The sequence below is a fragment of the Aulonocara stuartgranti genome, assembly GCF_965226115.1.
Source record: "Aulonocara stuartgranti genome assembly, chromosome: 20".
In the NCBI taxonomy this organism is placed as follows: Eukaryota; Metazoa; Chordata; class Actinopteri; order Cichliformes; family Cichlidae; genus Aulonocara; species Aulonocara stuartgranti.
The window spans coordinates 11,113,782-11,141,576 of record NC_138956.1 but is presented as its reverse complement, the minus strand read 5'-3'; the positions used below and the strand labels follow the sequence as shown (position 1 = coordinate 11,141,576).

The window sequence follows — 27,795 nt, the reverse complement described above, 5'->3', positions numbered from 1 at the left end:
TTTAAGAAAAATGTTTTGATATGGCACATTAACACGTTAAGTTTTCAATTTTCTATCCATCCTGCAGGGACTCTTCAGCTTCCAAGAGCTTTTGCAGGATAGATAGTGGTTTTTATTTATTTTCTTCTTTTTTTTTTTAATTCACAAAATTAAATGTGGCTCACTATTTAACTTGCTCTGCGGCTGAATATGGTGAATCAAAATCGACCTGCAAATATCACTTCTAGAAGTGGAAACTTACCTCGGCGTTTGCTGCATTTGTGGCTGCCAAAACGAGAAGTGAGATAGGATGTAGGTTTGTGCTTTCAGAGACTGAGAAGTACTTTTTTTTTCAGACAGGCAGGGCTTTGACTAGCTGCTGTCTGCCCGTTTAATGGCGTCCTCTATCAGGCTGGTAAATGCTGTTTAAGTCAGAACCAGCGAACAGTCTCTGTGATCTTCCCCCTTGCTTTGCCAAAGACCCATTATGGTGTAATGTAAGCCACTAATTTGTGTCTTTGCCACCATTCAATTTCCTCCCTCTCTGTCCCTATAACCTTGTTTATGTCTGCTCAGCTGCATGTTAGGTGTGGCAATCGTACTTTGGTTTAGCTTGGATGTGTACATGAAGGCAAGCTGCAATGTTCTCTTGGATACACACGTATGAATATCATGGAGTTTAGCTTGAGTGATCACCTGTGCTACATCAATTGGTTAGCCGGCAGCGTCACAGGTCACTGATGGCTCACTCAGCTTCATACTTGCCACACTCTGGTCCAGTCTGTGATACCCGTGTCTGTCGACCCCCCACCCCCCAAAAAAACAAAAAAACCAACCAAGTGTACAAATGTCCAGATGGCCTCTCCAATCTGGTTCATGATGTTATCTACTGATCAACACATGTCACCCCTCTACAGGAAAGCAACTTAGAAAAAAATTGTTGTGGATGTTCCCTTTAAAGACAGAATGTAATTTGAGCCATGTAGGCTACAGGTAGAGACATTTGTAATAGGTTTTGAGACGGCTGTAACATTCAGTGAAACAAATACACAGATGTTTCCATTTCCAGCATGTCGTCCAAGTATATAAGAATATACTGTAGTGAGAGTGGTAGAATTGATATTAAGCCTGAAAAATGTGTCCGATGCTGCCTAACGCATAAAGAACTGCACACATTGCAGTTTTTTTAGTCCACATTGCAGTAGATACATAAAACGAATACAAAAGGAGTCAAACATTTGCTGGTTTCATTTATGAATGATTATTAGGACCACAGGTCTCCTCTTGGAAGTTTTTTCTTTTGTAGTTGGGAGCAGCTTGTAAAACAAAACGTGCAAAGCAACTTTGTGCAATACTGGACAGAAATGTCAGCAAGCTCAGAAATGTAAATTGTAAAATTCTAGCAACTGTGGAACCTTTTTGAAAGTATAGTTTTGAAAGCCTAACATGCTTACTGAGACAGTCTCAACAATTTGTCATCTGAGGTGTCCAAAATACGTAGTCCGCATATTCATCGTGTGTCATCCATTCATTTGTACAGCAGGGTTGTGATGAATACCCAGTCTTAGACAGGAAGTATTCGGCCCAGCGCTTTCTGCCTGTCCTCTGTCGCGGAGGCACTGTGTCATCCCCCTGTCGTGTTTAGTTTCCGCCCATGTGAACAGCTCAAAGAGCCCTGAAGTTTAAAGTCCTTCAAAGCGGAAGTGAGCGAGATGGGGAGGGGGGGAAAAAAACTGGACGAGGCTCAAAGAAGACTTTGTATTTTGGTGATTGGCGCTGCCAAAAAGGCTTTCTCTTGGAAGACAGCAAGGCACTGGTTGGTGGGTGAAGGGGAGCTGAGGGAGTTTTTGGAGGGTTGGGGAAAGATGTGAATTACGGCCTGAGAGAAAAAGAATTCTCCTAAGGTTTGCTGGGGTCCCTCATTATGGCAACGCCACGGGCCATTCTCTGGCTCTGCTGCACCCAGGCCACAAAGAGGGGATTTCTTCATTTATTTATTCAATTTCATGCCATGTCGACCCCTAAATGGCCCCATTCCCTCTCCAAAATGCCCCGTCTCCCTTTGTGACTAGCCACTCCAATCCTCTTTCCAAAAAAGAGAGATCCTTAATGGGTGCATTGTTTTAAGCTTGTTGTTGTTTTCTCTTGGATGAGAAGGGGTAGAAAGCTTGAGGCTGGTGACCTGAGAACTCGCTTAGAAAATGCCTGAATCTGTGGATCTGTGGTTCTGTTTGAGGTTTGCTTCAGTAGGTGTGGGAACCACAGCGAATTGAAAAGAGGCTCCGAGGGCCTGCTAGAAAAACCTTGACAAGTGTTCAAGCTTGTTCTTGATATACGGGGTCTCTTGTGAGATATCTGAATTGAGTGAGATGGCCCAGCATTGTTGCTGAATGCTGATGTAGCCGTGGGTAGGCAGAAAAAATGCCCTAGTTCTGTTCCCATTAACACTATTGGCCCTTTCATCATGGAGAGAAATAATGATTATCTTCTCAAAGAAGATAATCAAGTTTGATATTTACAGTAAAGCAACAATGTGCTTAGGACAGCACAGTCTGATTGGATTTCTAATAGCAAGTCTAACACACTCCAAACTCTGCTTGTTGAAAGGATTTAATCCAGACAAATGGATTAACATTTGACATGTACATTATGTAACCATTATACCACGTTGTTATTGATTTCCTATACATTCATATTTGCACTTGCTGTTATGAGAAATGGGATGCATACATGGTGATGGCAGCAAAACAAATGCTAATATCCCTCGTCACTTCTCACACATATTGCTGTTTAGTATGAAACCTGTTAAAGCATTGATGTCATTGTCTAACAGGTCCAAGCTAAGTATGTGTGCTCACTAGGTTTTGTTTAACTACAGAAAACGACCTAAAGTATTTATCCAGCCTTGACGAGAATTCGTTTGACTGACAGCGCTTTACTTTTCTTTTCTTTTCTGTATAAACTTTCACCTCAGCTTCTAATATGGCAGCTGAGATCTACGCGCACAAGTTTGCCGTTCTACGGTCCTTGGTTATTACAGATAACAATTGGCCGCTGCTAAGTGTCGAGCTTGAAAACAACCTCAGCCGCACACTGTGAGTGACCCTTAACATCCTGTGCTCGTGGCTGCTAACTTCGACTCCGTATGCGTGGTCGCCTCCCATGTTGCAACATGACCTAGTTTGACACTTGTTACATTACTTCTTGATATTTTCATTTTGGCTTCATACATTCATTGGTGAAAGGAAATGTGAAATGTGAAAGGGTAAATAAAATATTTTTTTTTTATATCAGTGGCGTGTTTTATTAGTTCTTTTTAATATGTAGGATTCTTTGCCAACAAGAAGGCTTTCACCTAAAAACAGATAAATAGGAGATGAGTCATGTTTCATAGTTTGCTTTAGCAGCAGGTAGAAAGCTGCGTTGAGAAGCAGACAAAGCAGACGTGAAGGCAGCAGGCATCTTACTAACTGTCCACTGGAGCGAAAACATAGCCTCCACCAACATATGGTCCATCTGCATCTTCACACCTTACTGTCTGGCCCTTCTTCGCTCTGATAAACCTCAGCATCTAGCAACACCCACCACCCAATCAAACCCACAATGACACTTTGGCTGTCAGTCACAAATGAATGCTGCCTTATGCCTTGCATGACAAGAGACATAAGCGTTTGGTATGATTGCACTATTTTGGGTTTAAGGCGATGACAAGCTGTAAACCTGAAGCTTCTGCAGTGTGTGTCCGTTAAAAATGAAAATGACCTAAAGCTTATAGTTTTCCATTTCAGTCCATTCATTTTTATCCACACCAATAAATAACATTAACTTCCATTCGCCTTTGCAGCATAGCTAAAAAAAATCTGCAATTCCTTAGTCTTGAGAGCACGGTGTGATTTATTTCTTTGTTACAGCTTGGTTGCACGCTAGCACAAAGTTGTCAGACTTTACTTAGAACAGCTGAGTTAGTGGCCTTCAAACATGTCGTATACTTCCTTTTCACAAAAGCCACACTTCCTGTCCAGAAATGGCATCTGCTGCTTTTGTGTCGAGAGGAGCTGCTTCATTCTGCCGACGTGTTTGTTTTCCTTTCTCGCCTGACTTGAGCCGCCTATGTTCTCGAGAAGAAAACGAAATTCTTGTCGTCGAATTTGAGCGTCAAAAAAAGACAAAGAAAAGCACTGGCCTTTGTTCTGTGCCATTGCTCTGTTTTCACTTCCTGTTTGCATGTCACACAGTCGCGCAGAGGCATGCGTGTGCACTTCTTCTGTTGCAGTTTGGGATTTTTTAACTTGTCTTCAGTTTTTCTTGCACACACTTTTTTTTCCCAATAAACAGAAAAACAGAAAGAAACGAGTGACTCAGTTTGGTGGGATCCCCCAAACTTACTTCAACCTGCTCACACGCTGCTTGAAAAAGTGGCACATTTGACAGCATTCATGCAATTTGTGGGAGAAAGTGATGCATGTATATCCATGAACTGTACATAAACTGTCTGGCACCATCATATTTTTTTGAGTGATATTGGAGTGATATAGACAGACACTATGAAGTTGCACTTTCCAGTGCCATCACAGCCATCCACACTAAAGTACCCACTACTGCTGTGTCTAGAAGTGTATTTGACTGAAAATCTTGCTTATATCATGTACACCAGATAAGTGAATTCAGAGGTGTGGGTGTGGGGTTGGGAAAATGCTAACAAAAAGCTGGTTTGCAATGTTTTAAGCTAGCAGACATATTTCTAGGGGAAAAAAGACTCTTGTCATTGTTATATTTAAAGCTTGCTTTTAAGGTCTTTTTCTACATGTGAAAAATAAAGGTTTAACAGGCCTCTGTGCAGTGCTTTAAAAAACTAAATGTAACCCATGATTTGATAGCTTGTAGATGTGCCTTTAGCAGCAATAACTTGCAATAACAAGCAATCTGCCCTACTTTTCTATACAAGATTGCTTCACTTGATTGAGGTTTGATGGCATTAATTTATACACAGCTCTCATAGGGTCCTGCCACACAATTTCAGTTGTATATAGTCAACTGCAATGTCCTTATGTCCTGTGGCTGCAAAATCCTCACCCCTCCACCACCGTGCTTGACGCTTGATATGCTTTGTTTGGATTTCATTGCTGTGTATTATGACTTAACATCTCCACTTTGCCCTCATTTGTCCGAAAGACATTGTTCCAGAAGTTTTGTGGTTTGTTTGTTTATTTGTAAACCTAAGCCATGCTGCTATGTTCTTTTTACAGAAAAGTGACTTTCTCCAAGCATGCCATACTTGTTTATCTGTTTTCTAATTGTACTGTCATTAACTTTCACATTTAATGTGCTAACTGAGGCCTTTAGAGTCTCTTGTTTTATTTTTTTCTGGTTTCTCTGAGCAGTGCACAGTCTGACCTTGAGGTGAATTTGTTGGGATGTCCATTCCTACCACATTGTGGTATTGTGTTAGCACATACCTGAAAGAAGTGCATTTGTTTAGCAGCACCTGGCAGCTACATACTCTCTTACTTCCTATGAAAGCAGCAAGGATGTACTTGGGTTTTTCACAAAGTTGCGAACAGCGATGTGAAAACTTTATCACACGACTGTATTTGGTTTCTCTCATTGTGCAGCTAATTAAAAAAGCTTTCGTTTGACTCTCACTATTTAAATTCCAAAGCAATAAACATAACTGTCATGCTTGAACTACAGCGGCTCTTTTCGATCCCTGTAAAGAGTCACAGCTAAGAAATTTTAATAATAGCTGACATTTTCCTGTGTATTGCTCTCATCATTGTGAGTTTCAACCCCAGTGAGTTTCTCTAAGTACTTTCAGAAGCAGTGTGGGCTTTTGAGGCCCAATAGGGAGAAAAAACCCCAAAAAGAGTTTTTAATAATGATTGAGCAATAGTAAAGAAAACTTGAGCAATATAATAAGAGACGCTGCAAAGTTTGCATAACAGCAGTGTGGATTTTTAAATGTCTAACTGCCAAGAATTTCATATATATGTAAAAAAAAAAAAATCAAAAAAACAAAGATGTGTTCACAGTGTGATGATACACTTTGAGAATGACTTTCAACTACTTCCTGTATGGAGGATGTTGGAGTTTCCAGTATATATCATAATGAAATGTCAGTGGGTACAATGCTGCATCAGTGTGCTTGGCAGCTACTTTGTGGTTTGCCAAGGAGCTTCTGGTTGTGTTACTTGTCTCCTGTGGGATTGCATCACGAGCAGCTTTCCCTTACTGCCGTTCACCCCTGTGGCATCATGTGCAATATCCTCGCTGTGCTCTGTGCTGCAGCTGAGCCCTCCTCCGAGCCAGTCTGACTCAGTGTTATGAGTCCAGAAGTATCACAAAACTGAGTCTGTGTCCCATATGACCAACTATTATTAACACACTGATTGATATCGTTGCTATTTTTAGGTATTGAAGCGTAAGAAGGTGCGCCATCTAATCTACACAGGAAAACCAGTGCGGGGGAGGCTACACTGCACTCCCTCTTTTCATCCCCCTACTGTTTTTGATTTGTTGGCGAGCTTTTGAAACACCGTCATGTCCTTTTCCATCTCTATCAAATTCATAGTGAACTGACTCCGATTTCTGACATCTAAACACAGACTTGTCAGCCCGAGCCAGTGCAGGCAGGGTTATTGTTGTTGTTCATCAGTCAAGAAAATATTATTCATCAATGTCTGATCCTCCACTAAACAGGATTACACAGACACACACATGCCTCGCCTTGCTGATGATGACGTGCTGATGTCAGAGGAGAGACAGATAAGGTCACCTGAGATGGAGATGGCGATATGAAAGTAAACAAGGACCATCAGACGCATCTTGCCGTCTCTGAGTTTGGTAATTAAGCAGTAATGAGCACAACAACTGCACACAGTGGTGTAGAGTAGAATTACAGTGTTCGTAAACAACTGGCTTAACTGCGTTCTGTGGAAAGAGCGGGTCTCGTCAATATACGTATCGTATTTCCAGTTTGTGTGCATGTGCGTAATGCTCTGAGATATTGTCCTCTCTATGCAAATCGTGCATGATTTGTAATATGCTGAGAGCCTTCTAAAAGTGCAGTCACATCTGCTTATTTTACGGTAGGAGAAATATTGGATCTTTCACAGTGACAAAGCCAATAACATTCATAACTTGTCATACATCAAGTTATTTCGATTGCAGAGGAAGTTGAAACAAATGATGTCAGAGTATCTCTAACTTCTGCTTGAGCGTGACTGGCAGGAAGTTACAGTCTCTGGTGGTCATTAGTGGAAAGGCCCAATAAATAGTCAAATATGAAAATAAGCCCAGACTGTGGTTTGTCCAATTATGATACTTGGCTGTTTGTGCACAATGAACTGCTGTCCATCAGATGTCAACACATTTCCAATTACACCCATAGTACCTTTCTCTGGGGCAATTTCCTGTTTCTGATTTCAATCACGCGCTGAAAAAAATCACTGTACAAACTGCGTAAAAGTCTCAGTTTGAGTAAACTTGGACATGCTTGGGGTGCATGCTCAGTTTATGCTCTGCACTGTCCTGTATTCTGGCTACCTTGTAGCCTGCCTTAGTCATGATGGTGGACGGAGAGAGACAATTTTCTCTCCAAATAAACCTGTCTTCTTTTGTGATGGAACAATGAAGACAGCCAATACAACTCTGGGGGAGACTGTCCTTGTTGGGGTTAGACTTTGACTGAAAGGAATTCTTTGTTCCTTCTTCCTACCATCCTCCCTGCTGATTCCTGTCTCACCACATCTGTGTGGCACATTTGTTAAAGGAGTGATTCCTGCCTGGATGGTAGCTGTCACAGAGGAATACATGAATAACAGATACTTTACACCTCACCGTCTCCTCCACCATTGTCCCCTTGCTCGTTGTTGTTTGTTCTGTTTTCACCCTTTGCCTCCTTGGCTCTTTTCTTCACCCGCCACACCCTCACTCAGCGCTAACCCTGTCTGAAAGCGACTGAGGAAAAGCTCTGTTTCCTGCCTGTCTCGTATCCTCTGCTGGGGAGCAATCACTCACTTGAGTGACTCCTACAGTGTGGACACGGTACAAGCTGCCATATGGGAGATTTAATTAGTGTATGCCTCAAGCACAATCAGCTCCCTCCCAAAAAAACAAAACAAAAAAACAGTCGAGAACATGACAACTACCGCTTCCCTTTAATACTGGTCTTAATTAGCGAGGTCACAGCTCACTGCTGAGGAGCCGTGCTTTCTATTTTTGGTACGACTTACGTAAAAGCTAGTAAAGAGAGGCAGAAACAGAAAAAAAAAGCAGAGGAAATTATAAAATTGCTGCCTGACTGCTTGGTTGGCTGGGTTCTGTCTTTAGAGCAAACGTCTGATTAGGAGTGTCAGTCTTTAATTATGGGAAGTGACTTTCTGTAACTGGTGCTATGTGGAACTGCAGGGAGCGTGAAAAGGTTTTCTATAAATGACACACTTCACCTAAATTACAAAAACTGATCCTGTTACTTAACATATGTAGTTATTTAGGCAGTTTGTGTTACAAAGGTGTCATTAGGTTTCATAGGGACTATTTTCTTTAGTGGAGCATGTTCAACCTGACAACTCTAGCGTCGGATTGCACCTAATGCTGAATGTTTAATGCATTTTGAGTACTGAGCATCAAAAGCAGCCCATATTCAGTGCTGGTGGTCAGGTTATTAGAGATTTTATAGGGAAAGTCTTTTGTGTCTTTAGTCGATATTTTGCTGTAGCTAAAATCTTTTTTCCCCTTGATTATGCATTTAGATCGTAGACATATTTTGCTAAGGGGGTGATATTAAAGCAAAGTGTTATACAATTCTATACCAGATAAGCTAAAATGCATTTAGCAACCAATCCTCAGTTTAATCCCTGCAAAAGCCAGAGATGCTGTGTTTTCCTCCTCTCTATCTGTGTTTGCTGTCTATCTTTAACCATAACTTTGGATGGAAGAAAGTATTGCTTTGCAACCTGCAATGAAACATTTACTGCATTGGCATTTGGCACTGTTAGTGATAATGTCCTATAACCTTTTTTACTAGAATCATGCATTATTTATTGATCCATTGTGCTCGTCTTGGGGCGACACTGGATCTCACAACTTGAACCATAAAGCAAACACGTAGAAGCGGCACCTTTTAACATGACATTGTTGGCATGCATAAGGATCATGGTGTCATACTTTTGTACCAAAAGTATCGGGTGAAGGCTTTTCTTTTTTAGAGCAGTAGTCTCACTTAACCCAGGACTTCTTTGTAACGCCCTTGATTCACATGGAAAGCTATCAATTTCTAAATCTGAGGCAATGAAATGCAGGCAGACACAACAGCAGGAGCCGGGTTGATGAAGTAGGCTTCGGGATAGTTTTATTCGTCGGTGCGGGGATGCATATCTCCTTTCTGATATCCCAGTATTGGCGTCTGAAGGGCAGTCAGACTGAGGCAGGTTAAGCCTGTCAGACACAGGGCAATAGACAGAGAAATAGGGAAGAGAGAATAAAAGAAACTGTTTGCAGATTCACTTCCCTTCTATTCACCATTTTTTTTTCTTTTTTCCCCCAAGTCAGGATCTGATTGGCAGGCACTAACACACACAAAAACTGAGCTGCACACGCAAGCAAAGCTCAACTTGACACGAGCCTTATTATGAGCCATGTTGGTGTAGTGCTGTGCGTAGACACTGCAACAGTGAAACAGTTCATTTTGGAGGATGTCTTACAGTTGAATGCTCAGGCGCTTTAGGATCCATACAGCGAGGCTTTAAGTGTAAAAGGAAAACACGTCTTGTCTTATTAGACCCAAGGGACAATGAAACAGCCCCAAAATGTCTGTTTGGTACCTGAAAAGACATTTTCACGAAGCATGTAAGAGTAAATGTGGTTTTCTGTTCAAAGGCTCGTGTGGTTATGTTAATGCAATGAATCTTTCTGCACTGTATCTGTTTCCTCAAAGCTAAGATCACCTATATCCTAAATTTAAAACAGTCCCAAGAGGGAAGCTGGACTTCCACTTCCAGACCACTTTTTGCATGCACAAGTGATGGTGCATGATTACCAAAACCTAAAGAGACTAACGATTTCCAGATATTCTCTTCCATTTTTATATATATTCATAGATGTACATTCGGGGTATCAAACATAAGGCCAGGAGGGCAGAATCTGTCTGACGAAGACTGTAAGCTGTTGAACTGGACAGCTTTGGAAAATGTAAAGGAGTGTTTAATTTAAGTTTTGCAACTTTTCCTGTTGATAAAGAACTTTTCTTAGTTTTTCTTAGTAAAGAACGTTTTTTAATAGCTACCCTGGTCTGACCCATTTAAGATCAACGATGTAAAATTATTTTGACATGTCTGATGAACATGCTTTAGCCGTCTGCCTTATTGACAGTAAAGTGTGGCGCATTGTTTTTAAACCCGTTTTGTGTTCGTTTCCTCTTCAGGCATTTCTGCACAGAATCAGACAAACTCCAGACGACCAACAGTGTCTCTCACCTGAACATGTCAAGGTATGGCCAGCTTTTTATTGCAAATATCAAAATGTCAGAAATCGTCCATGTGAAAATGCTAATTGGTCACTAATGTCTTTACTTTTCCCTCATCTCTGTGCTCCTCTGTGGTCTCCTCTTTGCTCTTTTCCTTCCCTTCTTCTCTATGTCCCCTCCCTTTACATCATCCTCTCATTTTATAGATTCTGTTTTCAAATATCGAGGACATCCTTAAGCTGCACCAGGGGGTGTTGTCTGCAGTGGAATACAGCCTGTTGCCTGAACCTCAGCCTCACCATGCACTGGGACATGTGTTCCTCCAGTTTGTAAGTGCAGGACACACAAAAAGATTCTCGTAAAACTGCACACTGTTACAGGCACAAGCTCGTAGGCATGCATATAGGAGAAGTTGGATGCCTGAATGCCTCTTCCATGCAGATACACACACATAAGCTCTTTTCATGGACTGCCCGTAACCACAGATGCAGGGAAAGCGTGCAAAGCCTTGTGTGGAAATACCCTTTAATGCTCTCTTTCTCACATGAAACACCCCTCCCATCTCCTGGACTCCCTATTCACCAATACACATTCTCTACCCCCACCCAACCCGTTGCGTTTTCCACCTTCACAGAACTGACCTGCATCCTGTCAGGCAAAAACAGTCTGTCTTCCTTCAGTTTCTCTACATCAGTCTTTGCTAACATCTCCTACTTTTTACCAATCCATCCCTCCATATTCTTCTCAACTCTGCAACCCCAGTACACAATCCTGCACCCCACCCACCCCGCTCCACTCAGTTTGAACTCATTTGGCCTGAGGAAACAAACAAAGAAGAGTCTGTGTCCGGGGAGGAAGAGATGGTGTGTCACTCAGAGAGGGGACAATGCTTCTGCTGGTAGCACTCAATCTCAGGCTTCTTCTCTGGGTCTCTGTTTGTGTCTCTCTGATAAACTATCTTGACTTTACTTTCACTGAGGCACTAAATACATCACCTAGGTATTCTATCAGGGCTCTGCTCCACCAGCTTACACGACAGTATCGCCAGAAGCAGAGTGACATTTTTTCCATCCAGCTGCAAAAATCCAGCTGCAGCCAGTATTTGGTGACTTTCCAAGGAGTAAACCCAACAATTAATAAATCCTGCCTTCACAGCAGATTTTGTGGCTGATAACTGTATTTAGACTCCAGTCTCTGTCCATACAACACACCAACTGTTTTTGGTGAAATCATCTCACAATCAGATCAGTTCAAAGTTCAACACAAAGTGCTCTATTGGGGTGATTGGGGGTACTCTGAGGTCTTTGAGATCTGATTATTTGATATTCTATAAGAGGGAGGAGAACGATTTTAAATTTGATTCTGGATTTAACAGGGAGCCAATGAAGAGACGCCAATATGGGAGAAATATGCTCTCTGTCAGTACTCTCACTCCAGCATTTTGGATCAACTGAAGGCTTTTCACTGAGTTTAACCACAACCTGATAATAATTAATTATAATCAGTTGCAATTGATCTGCCACCTGCTTGCAGTGTGGATGACATTTAATAACTTCTGCAGGAAGCTGCTGAAGTGGCTTATCAGAATATGTTCTCACACATGTGTGAGCTGTGACAGTCATTTGGTTTGTCAGACGGAGCGTGAGTGTGGGAAATTGATTAAAGGAGCTTATTGTTCTTTTTTAATTTCTCCATGGGCAGACTGATGTATATGCAGAGACTTTTTTAGCTCCCTCGGACTGAAGCACAGGAAAGGACAACTTTGCCGGGACATCATGATGTTTTGTGGTAACACTTTTCTGGACATTTTCAACACAGGGAGGACTGTAACCATATTTCATATTTGATAGCAAAGGGAATTTTTGCCCATCTGGAAGTTGTGCTAATTGTCTGTAAAGATTTGGACAGATGGGAGCTGCAGCTATACTAGTTGGTGAAGGGGAGTGGATAATTCGTGTTCAATGAAGAGATTAGACAGTTAATCTATAAATACTGGGGGGAAAAACTCACATTTTGAAACGGCTACCTGTTCTGCTCATTTATAGTGTAAGATTATAACATTATACATTATACAAATACAATGAAACAGGTATGAATAGCTAGAAAATGCACTTATTGAAAACCAGAGTGTTCGCTTCAAAGACGTATAACTCCATGCATTTTCTTGATTGCTAATGAAATCCACAAAGACTAAAGCCAAATGATTACAAAACAAAGATTTGCCCCAAAGCAAAATATGTTTTGAGCATTTCTAAGGTATTAGCAAGTGCCTCATTCATCATTTATACAGCATTACTCCTCCTAAGTATGCTGCTTATAAATACAGATGTTATTATGATTATTACTGTCAGTGAACTAGTAGCTGTACATAGTTATACCATATATAGCAGTGATATCTGTACATGGTGCAACAATAGCAGATATCTGGATTTATAAATGACATACTGAGGAGTACTGAATTACTAATGCTTTGCGTTTTCTTCCCGTTCATCTTTATTTAAACTCTCTGCATGTATTCGTGCGTGATAGTATTTGCCACTCTCTTTGTGTGTGCGTTTCTCTTGAAGCATTGAACCACCCACACTCCACCTTTTCCTGCTGCATATCCATTACACCTCCCTCACCAAGCCACGACCTTTGTCTCCTTCAGCACTCACACCTCTCAGCCAATCGGCTGGCCCCGTCTGGCACCCTCCAGCCGTGGCCCTTGACCTCGATCAGAGGTCAACACCATGACTGGGATTTTATTAACCCCCCCGCATTGTTCCACAAGGAGGTCTGCCACTCACAGCTAGGGATGAAAAACTGGAAGATTCATTGCTTTTCAAAGTCAGATGTTGCCAAGATGGTTTGGAAGGCTTTAAAAGAAAGAAAAAGAATACTCTTTGATGTCGAATTAAATAAAAAATAAATCTCTTTAACCGAAACACTGATGTCATAAAATTGTGAATGAAATAAAACATTGTGCAGTTCTGACCAACTGTTATTTATCTTACTAACTAGAGGCTAACATGAATGTCTCCTTCCTCTTTTGACCAGACACACACACACACACGCACACACACACACACACACACGCACGCACACACACACACACACACACACACACACACACACACACACACACACTTGTTAATCCCTTGTTTAAAGATCACGGTATTCTGAGAATTATTTAAACTGTGCAGAGGTGAAAAAGTGACTCATGTCAGAGGAGAAATCAGAGACGTCAATATTTGCTCTATTTCAGGGAATGTATATGCGAGTGCTGTGCAAGAAGCAACAGTCGTGTCATTATGCATGCTCTGACCTCGCTGAACTACACCCATTCTGCTTTGACTCAATGTGATTCCTCAGTGTGTGTGATGCTACTCTCTCATTTAGTCTCCAGAATAACATTCCAGGGATGAAGGATTCGAATAAAGACTTATGTTTATCAAAGGAACACCCAAAATCTTTGCGCTATTCTGGGCACAAGTGATGTTTTTCAGTCTTTTGGAGTAGAAATTAAAGCGTCACATTTTGGCGCCGGTTTAGGCTTATAAGCTACTTTACAGGTACCTGAATCGACTATGTTGTTGTCATCTGAGGAAAGGAAATACCTGAGAGTTTGCCTCAGTTAGAAGCATAGTTGGAGTTGCACAGAGGCATGCAGAAGGGTTGAGCAGAAGGGTTTCATTGCACATAGCAATGAGAGCAAAAATAGTTATATATTGCAAACTTATATAGTGGCTTCCCTAACACCACCTTCAGATTGCTAATTATTCTGTTCTATATTCTTTACCTGGCAGCAGACCAGCAGAATTCATATTGTGCTCATGTTACAGGTATTGAAGGAAAGCCTTTGGATGTTTTAAGTTGGTGGTTAGGGTCATGCTGCTACTTTTCCTATGCTTAAACTCTTAAATTTTATGCTGTTCACGTTTCAATCGGACAATTTATGAAGCCTAACACGAAGTATGTATATTTTTGGAGAACAAAACATTGTTGAACATTTTGAACAATGCTGAGTTAGTTTTAGGATGTACTCACACAGCGTGTTTAATCCCCCAAATCCAGTTTGTTTGACCGTTGTGGGCTTGAAAAAGCGAGCTAAGGAACAGTTCAGTTGATCTTGTTGGACTTAATGCCCAAGCACAGAACATGAAAGGCCGCTTCAGCACAGCCCAACTGAAAATCAGTGTATCAGATAACTGATAAATCTACAAGGCAAGCAAGATTTGCCAAATAGTACGCCGCAAAGCAAACAGAATCACGAACTCCCATTGTGCTGCGCAAAGCGATTCGATTTTGATTCAACAAAAATCATCACATTGTGAAGAAATTCATGTGAGAGTGAGGATGGGAGGGACGATGCTCATATGCTCAGATTTGACAGAGTGTAGTTGTTGTGGGGGGGCAGGCTCTGCAAGCAAATGGGCACAGTCTTATAGTTTTATGATGATGTGAGTTCAGACTTTGATACTGTTTTAATGCCACAGCTGCTTCCTGTTTAAAAGGCAGGGGGTTGTCTGATTGGGGTTTTCTCTCTATTATTGATTACTTCTCTGTATTAAAGCACCTTGAGGAGACTTTTATAATGATCTTGCTCTGTATAAATAACATTGAATTGAATTTGCATAGAGGTTGGAGTTAGGATGTACATCCCAAGCAGCTCAGAAGCTATAACCGTACGTTATCCACAAGATGCAGTGACTCTACGATGCTCTGATCACTGCTTTATAGCAATCTAGAACACATCGCCTTATCTGAGTAACTAAAGGAAAAAAAAAAAACATTGAGAAGGCCAAAACAGGAGTAAATTCAGTCACTGCTCTTTGGTGTGTGAGTGTTTATCATTACTGTTGTGCTGTTTCAGTGTTAATTCAGTTAATTAACTCGAGGCATTGCTTTCCCCGTGGGCTTTTTGTACAACCCAGTTGATTTTAATTCTATCCTGTCATGATTAGAACTCTTGGCATGTGTAGTAGAGTTAGTAGCAATAGTAATAGCCCTTGTTACTGTGCCACTGTTGAATACAGTATGTGTGAACAAGCACACCAAAAGGATTTCTTGAGCTGCGTGCTGTATTAAGTCAGTTTGACAGAATCTGGGGTTTCACACCATATGCCAACCCAGCTGCTGCTCCCAGTAGTACAGTTCTCCCCTGCAAAAAGTGGCTTTGGGTGTGTTTGTGGTCCTCCCTGTGTGGTTAAAAGATCCCCACCGTTTACACTGTGCAGCCTACTTGTGGTAAACATCTACAAAAGAGTTTCAGCTCCCTGGTCAAAGGGAATAAGATGGAGTAGAGAGGGGTTCTATAAAAAGAGCTGTTAGCTTTGTTTGGCTGGTGCTGTCTGTCACCGCCAGTGGTTTTGTTAGTTTTTTTGTTTTTTTTGGTGGGGTGGGGGGTGTAAAAACAGGCACATGCACACTGAGTGGCGAGCTGTGTATGTGTGTGGGAGCAAAACCACGTGCATGGGTGTATTGCACATCCGCATCTACAGGAAGTTGGTTTTGCAGGCCTTTGTTATCTGAAAGGTGCCATCAGTGACTGAGTATTGTTTATTCTTTTGCTGCATTGTAGCCTGGCCAGATGTGAATGCGAACACCTTCAGGCAACTGCACGTCAGTTAAGGCTGAAAGTGGCGTCCACACACCTGCAGTTTTGGATTTCACTTACAAGACTGTTTCAAGTGACGGTTTCACTCACTAGACCTCAACATCAGGCCCCACCGTGCACAAAGTTTCACATCCCAATTACTACAACACTCCCAAGAATACATGAGATGTTTATAAGCTACAGGGTGTAAGTTTGACTTCAGCTGTGATGCAGTGTGTATGCTGCTGTCTACAGTGTGTTGCATAAATAATGCAGTTCACAGGACACTGTGTATCCACCAGCCCAAGTGTTGAATTACGTATTGTAAAGAAAAGAACATGGCAACCTGACAGAAGCTTCTGCATTAGGGTGTGTGTTTGCATTGCTACACAGTGATGCTATAATCTTAAAAAAAAAAAAGAGGAACTGTTATATCTTGTATGTAGTTTATTTATTAATTTCCCCTATGACGCATGCTACTTTTGAAAAGAGAAGTGTGACAAAGGATGTCGATGAATGCTTTTGCTTCACGAGTGAAATAGTTCTGAAAGTATTTCTGCAGTAGTCGTTTGGTCCCTTTGCAATCCATGTCATCTACGCTTAATTACAAACCACCTACATTTAATTGAAGTCATCTCAGAAGACAATATTTCCAGTTTGCGTTTGTTGATGTGTCTCTTTTTACCAGTCTGTCTACTCTCAAATCATATGTGTGTAATTCATGATAAGAGATTTTGTACTTGTTTAAATACAGGACACTATGGTCCATAAAGAGAATTTTATTTACATTCTTTTCTTGTGGCTTACTATGTTACATTATGTTATAATGATTTACAAATTCTGTTGAATCGGCGGGGCTTGTACCGTGTATAAGATAAGATAAAGATAAGATAGAACTTTATTAATCCCTCGGGTGGGTTCCTCTGGGAAATTCGACTTCCAAAAAAAGCACAGCAACGACCGAAGTTACAGTTACAGAACTGTTATATATATATATATATATATACACACACACACACACACACACACACACACACACACACACACACATATATAAATACAGAGACAAATATAAATAAAATATATGAAGGGGATAAATAGAATAAATAGGAATAAAAAATAAAAATACAAGTGAATTGCACATTTCAAGTATTGAGTCTATTGCACTGTTGACTATTTACAAAAAGTATTGCACAAGGTATTGTACAGTGAGGTGCAGAGGCACTACAGCTTAGTTGTTCCCCCCTCCTTTGTCCTCCTGTTTCCCCTCCCTCTCCCCTCCAGAGAGGAGTTAAACAGTCTGATGGCGTGTGGGACAAAGGCGTATGTTGCACCCAACTGGAAAGACTTATTCCACTCCCCTTTAAACTTGAAATCGAATATATTTGTAAATAAAAAATAGGTTGATTTTTAAATGCAGAGTCATTCTCCTGTAATAATAATAATTAAACATTTTTCATATGCATTGTTTACTCTTCACTTTTCATCAGGGTAACGACACAAAGCATAACGAACAGAATAATGACGGCCCTTATGGCTGCAGAGACACACGCCATTAGCTCCAATATTTACATTACAACAGAAAAAAGCGGTTCTAAAGCGTGTTGTTCTCCGTATGTGTGCACGCGCTATTAAACTAATTGGTTTTATCACAACAAAACCTCATGCTGCTTTCTGAGAGTTCTCAGCATGACTCGATGATGTACTGACAGCTGAGCTGCGTGCCCTCGGCATTGTTGTCTGCCTAAATACTAGCCCTGTTTGAAAGCCTGGAGGAAAGAGCAGTGAGGGGCAAATGCTCTGCTAAATTTCCTTGTTGTGTAGCTTCAGTTATTGATGTGATATAAACAGTGTGTTGACACATTACTACTAAAGCATCAACTGAAGGCCCAGTTTCTGCTGTCAAGTGTCTTTGTCTTGGTAGATTGATCATGTGTGCAGTAGTTAGTCAGATTGGCTACAAAGTCCCTGGCATACAACCCTGAACCTGTTATTTTATTTTATTTTTTTGCAGAGGGACAGTTTCTCAGTATACGGCGAGTACTGCAGTAACCATGAAAAGGCGTTGAGGCTTCTCATGGAGCTGAACAAGATCCCCGACATAAGGACCTTCCTACTGGTAAGACACCAGTGCTCCTCTCCTCTGACTTGTCCTGTCCTTGCACGCTCCTCGAGTCATCAAATCTGCCTTGCTTCTAAAATTTAATTGCCTTCCTTCCCTTTCTCGTTATGACTCTAACTTCTTTCCTCATAATTATTAATAATGAAAAAATTAAATCTTCCAAAAAAAAGTTTCCAGTATTGTATGCCTCATGAGTTTCATGCATCCTTTTTTGGTCCCATAATACATCCTATTTTCTTGCTGGTATATTTCCCTGCCTTCTTCCGTTGCCCTACATTTCTTTCCTCCCAAGAGCCTCATCTTGCTTATTTCTTCATCATCCGCCCCTTTTTTTTCTCCTTCATTCATATCACCTGCACTTCCATGTTAACACTTGAATAAAGGGCAGAAACCGAAATGAGGTCAAATGTTTCCTCCTGTGCGGACAGGATGCGACCAGCATCAAGGTCACTTTAATGCATTGTTGGTCTCGTAGTGTTTCCACTGCCAGCTGTTTCCGTGTTTTGACACTCAAACCTTTGGGCCCTGGACAATCAACTTTAGAATGGGGAAAAGGGGGGAAGGCCTTTGAGCTGGGGTCCAGCCACTGAAATCATGTGCAGATCCTGGGCCAGCCAGCTGTGGAGAGTTGGCAGCCTTTCTGGGATTGGCCAAGAGATCTGAAGCCCCACGTTTGTCACTGCCTGATGGTTTGCTTCCATGGTTTTATTCTGAGCCACAGGAGTGGGAAAAAGTAGGATCACTGTTGCTGTGCTGCGCTGCACCCCCCCACCCCCACGCCACTGCCCCCCACATCCTCCTCCTGGCCGTGTCATGCTACAATTGATTAGTTGGGTCTAGCGCCACAATAACGAATCCAAAATAAAATCACTGCACAACATCTGCTTTTGTATTAAAGTGGTTGTCAGACCTGCTTTGTCATCTCAAATTTTCGGATGAGCTCACATGTTTGGTGTAGCAACAATCAGCAAAACAGAAACGACACGGAGTCACTGAGATTTGAACGTGCGTGAGGTACCGGCGTAGAAAATATGGGAAGCTTTTAAAATTATATTTAGAAGAGACTCAAGTTTTGCATCTACATTTGTCAGTTTGTTATTTTGTTAACTGCTACAAATCATTTTCATGGTAATTTAAAGGCAGTATAATATGTATTGCCATTAGCTTTTTCCCCCAGCTACGTTTAATCCCATTGGATTTTTTTTTCTGGATTACACAGTTTCCATCCAAATTTAATCACACAACTGAGAGAGCTTCTGAAATTGTACCCAGAAACTGCAAGTGCTAATTGCATTGGAAGACTACAGAGAAAAGTGAAGTGAAAGCAAGAAGGAGGTCAGAATGAAGAGAAGAGGGAATTCTGGCTTTTAAGCTGGCAGATTACAAATAAGCAAAAGATAAGAGGGAATGAAAGCATGAGAAAGTCTGTATAGGAGCGGCGGTGTGGGCGAGAAGTGGCGAGGGGCAAGTGTTTAACACATTAGGAATTTGTGGAATTCCAAAGTTGCACATTTTCCCATCAAAAATGCTACTGGAAAAAGCCTAACCCTCCGCACCGACTCCTCCTGCTAGAAGGGTATTACGAGGAGATTATTTAGCTCTAAACTGATCTCTTACATTTCTACCCACTGATAAACACTAGTGGTTTATCGGCATGGCTGCTTTTGATCTCTCTTCCCATCCTGACAGGATGCACTCTAGCAAAAAAATATCAAGCATAGAGAAACCATGACTGTAACTGTAACTGCTTTTTTTCCCCTTTTACTCTTAAAGAAAACACCTATTTTCAGCTGCTTAGGGGGTCTTTTTTTCAAAGCCCAAATATTCTGTGGAATGAGGTGACGTTACGGAGGTTTCAAAGTGATCCTTGGTGAAAAGAGGGGATGTTTTTGAGGGTGTTTCCACTAGTGAAGCAGAAGAAATGTAGCAACATTTCAACCTTGCTTTCCTCTGAGTGAAGCAAAACCAGACGGATGTTTAACTTTGCACAAAACCACCTCCCAAAAAAACAAAACATAAGTTTAAAATAGAAAAAATGAAGAGAAGCATGTTTTGTTTTTGCTTTACACCAAGATTTTTCAACCTGATGTTTAGACACATAATCATTTATACAACAATGTGCATTAACATGTATTGTTTTTTTGGTGGGGGAGGTTATTAATAATCTTTATTTTCCTTTCTTCTTAAGCACTGTATGTTGCTTGGAGGGAAGAAAAGCACAGATATTCCCCTGGAGGGCTACCTCCTCACTCCCATTCAGAGGATTTGCAAGTACCCCCTGCTGCTGAAGGTACTGTGCACCTGCTACAATAAGAAACTTGACCCTGACATCAAATAATAATAATCAGAAACAGGTCTGTGATGAGACCAGCGTCTCTTATTTTTAAAACCTCCATCTTCCTCGTCTTAGGAGCTGCTAAAGAGGACTCCCAAGAAGCATGCAGATTATCCGGCGGTGGAGGAGGCTCTGCAGGCCATGAAGGCCGTCTGCTCCAACATCAATGAGACTAAAAGGCAGATGGAGAAACTGGAGGCCCTGGAACAGCTGCAGTCCCACATCGAAGGATGGGAGGTAAGGAGAAAGACATGTTCATCGACATGTTTGAGAAAGACCTCAACCTCTGCTATCCTCATCTATCTTAACAGTTAAACTCCGCTGTAGCCAAATCACTGCTTTAAGCACAGGGGCCACAGACAGGGCTTGAGAGCCGTGTGAAGGGTCCAGTGAATTTTTCACGCCTCCCTCACCCACCACAACAGAGGCCTTGTCTTAGCGGGCACCACTGGGACAATCCACCCACACAGGGTGCCGAGGGGGATGCCAGAGGGCTTGCTGCCCAATCAGAAGAGACCTAAGCAGCAGGGCTTCAGTCTCACATGTACTGGGATGGTGATGTGGTAGGACCTTTTGGAGGAGAGAAAAGACAAAACTGAGGGATGGAACCAGAGAAGGGGCCCCACTGGGACATCCCACTATCTGCTTGCCAAAACCTGCCATTCCCTCTGAAAGAAGTTGCAGTTTGACTCTGATATGATAGCTGTGCCTCTGGAAAAATAGAAAGAAAAACAACAAATGGTTTTTCAGCTTATCAGTTATGTTTTTCACTGTTAAGCTTTAACCACTCTAATGTCCCACGTCCTTTATAGACCTCAGGAAGTGGTGCTGATGTAGTTAGCCAATCAGGATGGCAGAAGATGCTGAGAAATTATTCAGTGAGTTTCGTGAACTCTCAAATGTACAGAAGTAGTTTGCATTAAGGTTTAAAATATTTTAAACGATACAACTTTCAGTTTTGTGCCGTTGGTTAAATGAGTCAGTCTGCTATTGAAACGTGCAAGAAACATTTTCACTATTTTTTTACATCATCGATGTAGGATAATGGATAATTTAAATGATTTCTAGTTTAATTCCTAAATATAATAATTGTCCCCTGTGTTAGATTGTTCTGATTTAAATTTTTTCTTTTCCTCTAAACACAAAAAGGAGTCATGGAAAGGCACTTTACTCTGACCTTGCCCCCTGTAGAGCCTTCAACCTAACAGCATTAGTCTCGCTCTTCTTTCCTCTCTCCAGCCACTCTCAAAGGCTAATCACCTCCAGCCCTAATGGTAGAGGCCGCTGGTTGTAGCAACGCATTACTGCTTGGATTCACTACGCACGTGCACACATGTGTACCCTTTGCATACTGAGTCATGCATCATGTGGCCGTAAACACAGGTCCAGCCTTTCTCTGCACCTATTCCCAGCAAACCCCAGACTGGTGCAGTTTAACTTGAGCGTGAAACATGATCTCCTCCCCCAAGCCCAGTCACAAGAAAAGCTCAAAAAAATCATTTTTCTCTCTATGAACTTTGGAGATATACACATCTATTACAGATATGTAATCATGAGAATCGATTATGAATGCTTAAGAGTTGGTGTGGCCCACTGTGGGGGTTTCCACAAGTCTCTGGTAGACTGGAGTTAGAAACTTCAAAGATGACACTAAAGCCCAGATCTGTTGGCTGACGTGACAGAGGGTGATGGGTATCCTGCAGGCTAAAGGGAGTAAGGTGTCCACACATGGGTGTGTTTAGTTCCAGATGATTTGGAGTGGAACGATCTGTTGAACAATGAGTAATGAGTTGTCTTTTAGAGTTATTATTATATTACTTGGTAGCCTTGTTTTGACAGCTTTAGCGAGCTGTGTGTGACCTCAGGCCTTCTCTATAGAACGTTATCCAGGCTAAGTTCGATCAATTAATGTTTCACATTTGGTCATTCGTGTCTTGTGCAGGAAGTGTAATCTAAAATCTTGTGTTTAACACACAGATTGTCGGTTCAGTGCATAATGTTTGTGTCACTGTTTTAAGAGAAACAGTCGTTTCAGTCTTAATGCGCTGTGGTCCATTTGATAGCTGACGAGAAACGGTTTTTTATGTAAGAGCTGATCACACCCTGTGAAAGTGGTTGGCGGTAGAGTAACACATTACATCTTATTGTTTAAGTGCATTGTAATGGGCTGGGCTTCTAAAAACGGTTTTTAAACCTCGCTCGGCATGATTGCCGTACACAGATTTGTGCCAGATTCCCTGCACAAATTCCCTTCTATCCATATATTATCTACCTATATCTATATAGGTGTGTTTTTATATGTAGGGATGTATTTTTAGCTGTTTGTGTGCAAACATTTGCATCCTGAAAGGAGAATAAATGATTAAAATATGTTTTGTTTCCTCCCCCCCCCATCACAAGTTCAGTGACTAACCAGCGTGAGGCTAATTGTCCCAGCTTGGATCAGCACACAGTTCATATTTTTATATTTTTGAACTGGAGAAATGTAAAAATGAAGATGAGCGGAGGGGGGTGGAGCAGCTGTGTTCAGTCTTCCCTATCATTGAGGAAGGAATGAAAACAAACTGGTCAGAGTGTGAAAGTTGAATTTTATATTGTTTCAATGAGGTTGTGAACTCTTTAAGTTTTGATGCAGGCAGAGGTGTTTTCTTTGCAGCTGTCAGTTCTGCTGTACTGGGAGTACTAAAAGTTTCCATGCTCTCCTCTAATAAAATAAACAGCCACTGAAGCACATGACCAATCTTCCCTTTTAATCTTGTGTTTCTTCTTCTTCTTCTTCTTCTTCAGGGAACCAACTTGACAGATATCTGCACAGAGCTCCTGCTTCATGGAAATCTTCTGAAAATTTCAGCAGGCAACATCCAAGAACGTGTCTTCTTCCTGTTCGATAACCTTTTGGTTTACTGCAAAAGGAAGTCCAGGTAAGGGAGGCCTTCAAAACCGTGGGCCAAGAGCAGTGAGAACAAGAAATCATTCAGACCTTTTTTATTTTTATTAGCAGACCAGCGTAAGGAAGCCAGACGTGGAAAATTAGAGCAAATGCCCACATTCTTGCTAATGTAGATGCATCTTTAGCATGCAAGCAAAACAAAAACACCTACGTGTGTCTGCTGGCTCCAATACCTGCAACTTTATGAATATGAATGTCCTCCAGACACACGGCACTGGCATCAGCAGATGTTTTCCCTGATGACTGTAACCACGGTGTTTGTCCCTTTTCCCAGGGTTTCTGGAAAGAAGTCCACCAAGAGGACCAAGTCTATCAACGGGCCTCTCTATGTGTTCAGGGGCCGAATTAACACAGAGGTGATGGAGGTGGAAAATGTGGAGGATGGAACAGGTTTGTGTTTGCCCAGCAGCGTCACCTTGCGAGACCGTCTATATGCTGTCAATCATTTAAGTCTTCCAGAGTATTTATTGAACCATTTCTCACGAGGTTCTTGTTATTTATGAGGCAACTCAGTCTCTCTATCTGTTCCCTTTTTCTTTTCTTTTGTTGTAAATAATCAAGCCAGTGTAGAAAATTTCAACGGTAGAGGTGCTATTTGCATACACTGCTCGCTTTTGATTTCAGGTCTTTGTTCATAAAGCCGTGCCTTTTAAAAACTGTCGATTGGAAATGAATCAGGTACTTTGTTGACAGTTAGGGTGGAGTATCATATGTGTGTGCCTAGTTTCAAACAGGATGTAGCTCACAAACTCGTATACCACCTTTTTGATGTCAACAACGCAGGAATAGGTTTAGGTGTCGATAAAAATCTCAAGTGCAAAAACACAATCCTGAGCTAGGTGATAAAATTATTGTGCTCTCATTCAGGGTGAGATATCATACCATCGCGCGACTCATCTGCAGTCTTGGAGTGATACGGTCACCCCTGTGCTTTGCTCTTGTGGTTTAGTTGCGAGGCACCATGCTGGGTTGGTACTCGCTGTCCCCTGATGAAGAAACGCTCGGTCCTTCCGCTCACGTTTCCTCTTTTTTTTTTCCGTCTCTCTCTTCTATGCTGGCAATTTATTTTGCAAGCTCACATGACCTTTTTCTGCATGTTAGCTGTCACATTTAGATAGCTGAGAGGGAAACCACAAAGAAAAACAGGCCTTATTCGTAGAACTTAGGGCTACCTCATTGGAAATGCATACATGTGTGAAGTCTCAGAACACAGATTATCTGATTATCTAATGCTGACAGCTTTGATGGAGTGGAATTAACCAGCATCAAGTGACCTGAAACCTTTCGCCACACAGTTATATAAAGGTGACTTAAATTTGATTCATTTAGGTAATTTGTTGTAAAATTAGGGCAAAAGTCTTCACATTTGCAAAAATTAAGAGATAAAAGAACCGCTTCACTTGCAATCTGTAGCTGTCCCAATAGGTCTACTGCATATACCGGTACTTAAATAATTTTTCCTAGAATCCCTCTTTTCCGTCTGAGTGGCTGAAAAGGGTCTCGGCACAGTATGGGAGTGTGTTTCAACACCCGAACTCCCATGGAACAGCAGGCTCTGCTCCCTGTGATCTGTAGTATCTGATCTATTTTTATGACCTTTGAGCACGAAGCTAATGCACTCCATTACCAGCGGCCATTCATTATTCAGTAGCTGTTCACCTGCAGCTAAATGGATGATAAAATTAGAAAGGGGTACGAGGAGCGATTTTTGTCGAGTCGGTGAAAAAACGGTCCTTTCACTACTCTTAGTGTGCATTCTGTGTCATCTTAATTGGCTTGTAAATCATCCCGTGAGGTTGTAAATCCTCTGTAAAGATAGCTTTAATGCTAACTTTACACATGTGACTTGATTGCAGTAACTACTTTCTTTACTTACCTTTGAGGTTCCTGTTACAGGTAAACATTTGAATTGTTTTTGAGCCTTAAAGAAAACTGCGAGGTCACCTTAGCCTAACAGTCTTCCATCTTTTTGCTTCCCAGCGGACTATCACAGCAACAACTACACAGTGACCAATGGCTGGAAGATCCACAACACAGCAAAAAACAAGTGGTTTGTCTGCATGGCCAAAAACGCCGAGGACAAGCAGAAGTGGCTGGATGCCATCTTGAGGGAACGGGAGCAAAGAGAGAGTAAGTGGCATTTTTCTAAAAGGACATTTCTACTGTGTAGTTTGTGGGGCAGATGGCGACAAACCAGAATCCTTTTATTTTGTAATCGTGCTTTTGCAAGAAAGTCTGCGTATGAGAGCGACTCTGTTTTCCCTTTGTTGGCGTGTTTCACTGTGTTTGTATGTATTGCCTTCTGCTCTCAGTCACAAGCTGAAAGTCTTGCTTTTCTTGATCTGCAAGATTCCGTTTTTCTTTTACTCGTTATCTTTCATGCCGCATTCTTTACTTTCATTCCAAGAATAGATGTAAATCGGAAATACACAGGTGGAGTTAATGTTACTTAATACATTCCAGTATGCAGGATCAAAGATTCAGCTTGTCCAGTACCATGACTGTTTTTAGTGGAATGCAGTTATCACTTTTGTTAGACACGTGTTTTTTCTGAATGCTCTAGGAATCGTTTGTCAGTTCAATAGCATGCCCGATACTTTGAAGTCTCTGTGTGGGAGCTTGTTTTGGCTTTTGCTTTTCCTGATTTTTAGCTGTAACCATCCTGTTTGGCAGCTTCTGCTGCTGGCTGGTAAGCTGCCCTACATGTCGGCGTCACTCTATATACCCAAACTATCAAAGCACCTCAGCTGGCACCCACTAATGACTGTGGATGTGCTTCTGACCTGGATACGATGTTCACATCCCGCAGCCATGTCCCACCTTGAATGAGCTGCCTGCCTTTGTTTGTAAAACAGAGGCTTAGGTGACATGACATTTGGGAGGTTACCTGGTTGACCCTTGTGGTAGAAGCTGCGAGAGGAAGAAAGAGAAATTAGTGACAGTGGCACATTTGGCAAATCAGAGCATTTACTGTCAACAAAAACATCTTCATTGACAAAGAGGATAAAAAAGGCATCCTGGTCAAATGCTTAAAATAGAAAAGCTTTCACTTTTCAAAGAAAGTGAAACAGTTCTGTGAAACAAGTGTGTTTTAATGAATCTGCATCTATTTTTACTGTGGTAAAACTTTTGATATGCATTTTTGGCAACCCTTGAAGTGTCACGAGGAAGTGATCGTGGCACATATTTGCATTAATGTGCAGAGAGTCAAACGCACTTAGTGTTCATTCATTAATAGAAAATAGAAACCCCAGCACCACTTCCACTCATTTTGTAATTAGCAATGAAAAGCGATCATCTTGTTTCCTTTCAACTTCTGACTCTTTTGCCTCCAAATGTGTCCCCACCTGTTCAGCTCCAGCCATCTGTCTCTGTTATGTTCGCCGAATTAGACGGTGTAAAAGGCTTTGACTGGTTTTGCTGGGACACAAAACGGGCCACCTGATAATGTTGATGGCTAAACCCCAAAAGCAGTCGGACAATGATTTGGCTGAATCCAAATGAATGAAGATTTAGCTGTGTCTGCTGTTTAACGGAGGACAATTACTCAATTTAACCTTAGTCGTTTTTTAAACTTACATCTGCGATTTCGGACCCCATTGAAGGATTTGGAGCAGAGTTTGACGTTATCGGCATCCGATTCTGTGATGAAAGGGTTTCAGAAAAGGAACGAGTATGAAGGAGTGTGCTGCAGCCTGTGGTGTTGAGTTTCAACCCGGCGGAAATCGACCTGAGGCGAACAGATGCCAGATCAGTCACAGTTCCCAATTTTCCCTACTCTCTCCCCTTCTGTTACCCTCACTGCTGTACACTCTGCTTTCACTGTGCTTACCTTTCTTCCAAGCTCTTTACCCGTCTAGACAGCAGCATGTTTTACTGTAATAAATCCTGGCAGCGATCCTTTTCACATCTCTCCCTGCATGCATTATTAGTTTTCTTGACATGGCTTACTTGTTGTAGCTTTTTTTTCTCCTTTTTTGCTCCAGTCCTTTACCGTGTTAGACATATGACTCCCTTTAAAGCCCCCCAACCCCCCAAAAGGACTTTCATTGTTCAACAACTGCCAGCTGGAAGCGGTGTTCTCGTAGCAGTGTTTTTGTGGAAGTTTAAGAGAAAACGGACGTCGGATACCGTGATAGGGTTTTATCTCGTGCCAGTGAGCATGGGAAGATGAGGAGTAGTACAAGACAAGCTCTGACAGCTGGAGCAGAATCTGGGGGGGGGGGCATCTCCGCTGGACAGGTCCCGTCTGTTGTTCAATGACACTCATTGTTTAAGTCTACTCCAGCTGCTGCCAAATGTAATATAACCCCACCTCCATCACAGCCAGTGGAGATCTCCGAAGAATCAAAGGAGAAAATTGGATTCT

The 27,795-nt window shown here is 41.7% G+C and overlaps 1 protein-coding gene across 3 annotated transcripts in view; it reads left to right on the top strand.

Annotated features, from left to right (window-relative positions):
- prex1 (phosphatidylinositol-3,4,5-trisphosphate-dependent Rac exchange factor 1) overlaps positions 1-27,795 on the top strand; it is a 79,057-nt gene that overhangs the window by 7,416 nt on the left and 43,846 nt on the right. For all 3 annotated transcript variants that reach the window (XM_082519664.1, XM_082519663.1, XM_082519665.1), the window contains exons 2-9: positions 10,400-10,465; positions 10,648-10,770; positions 18,034-18,138; positions 20,330-20,431; positions 20,552-20,713; positions 23,264-23,397; positions 23,701-23,816; positions 25,407-25,556. In XM_082519664.1, coding sequence (XP_082375790.1) covers positions 10,400-10,465; positions 10,648-10,770; positions 18,034-18,138; positions 20,330-20,431; positions 20,552-20,713; positions 23,264-23,397; positions 23,701-23,816; positions 25,407-25,556 — 958 coding nt within the window. The remainder of the gene's footprint in view (positions 1-10,399; positions 10,466-10,647; positions 10,771-18,033; positions 18,139-20,329; positions 20,432-20,551; positions 20,714-23,263; positions 23,398-23,700; positions 23,817-25,406; positions 25,557-27,795) is intronic.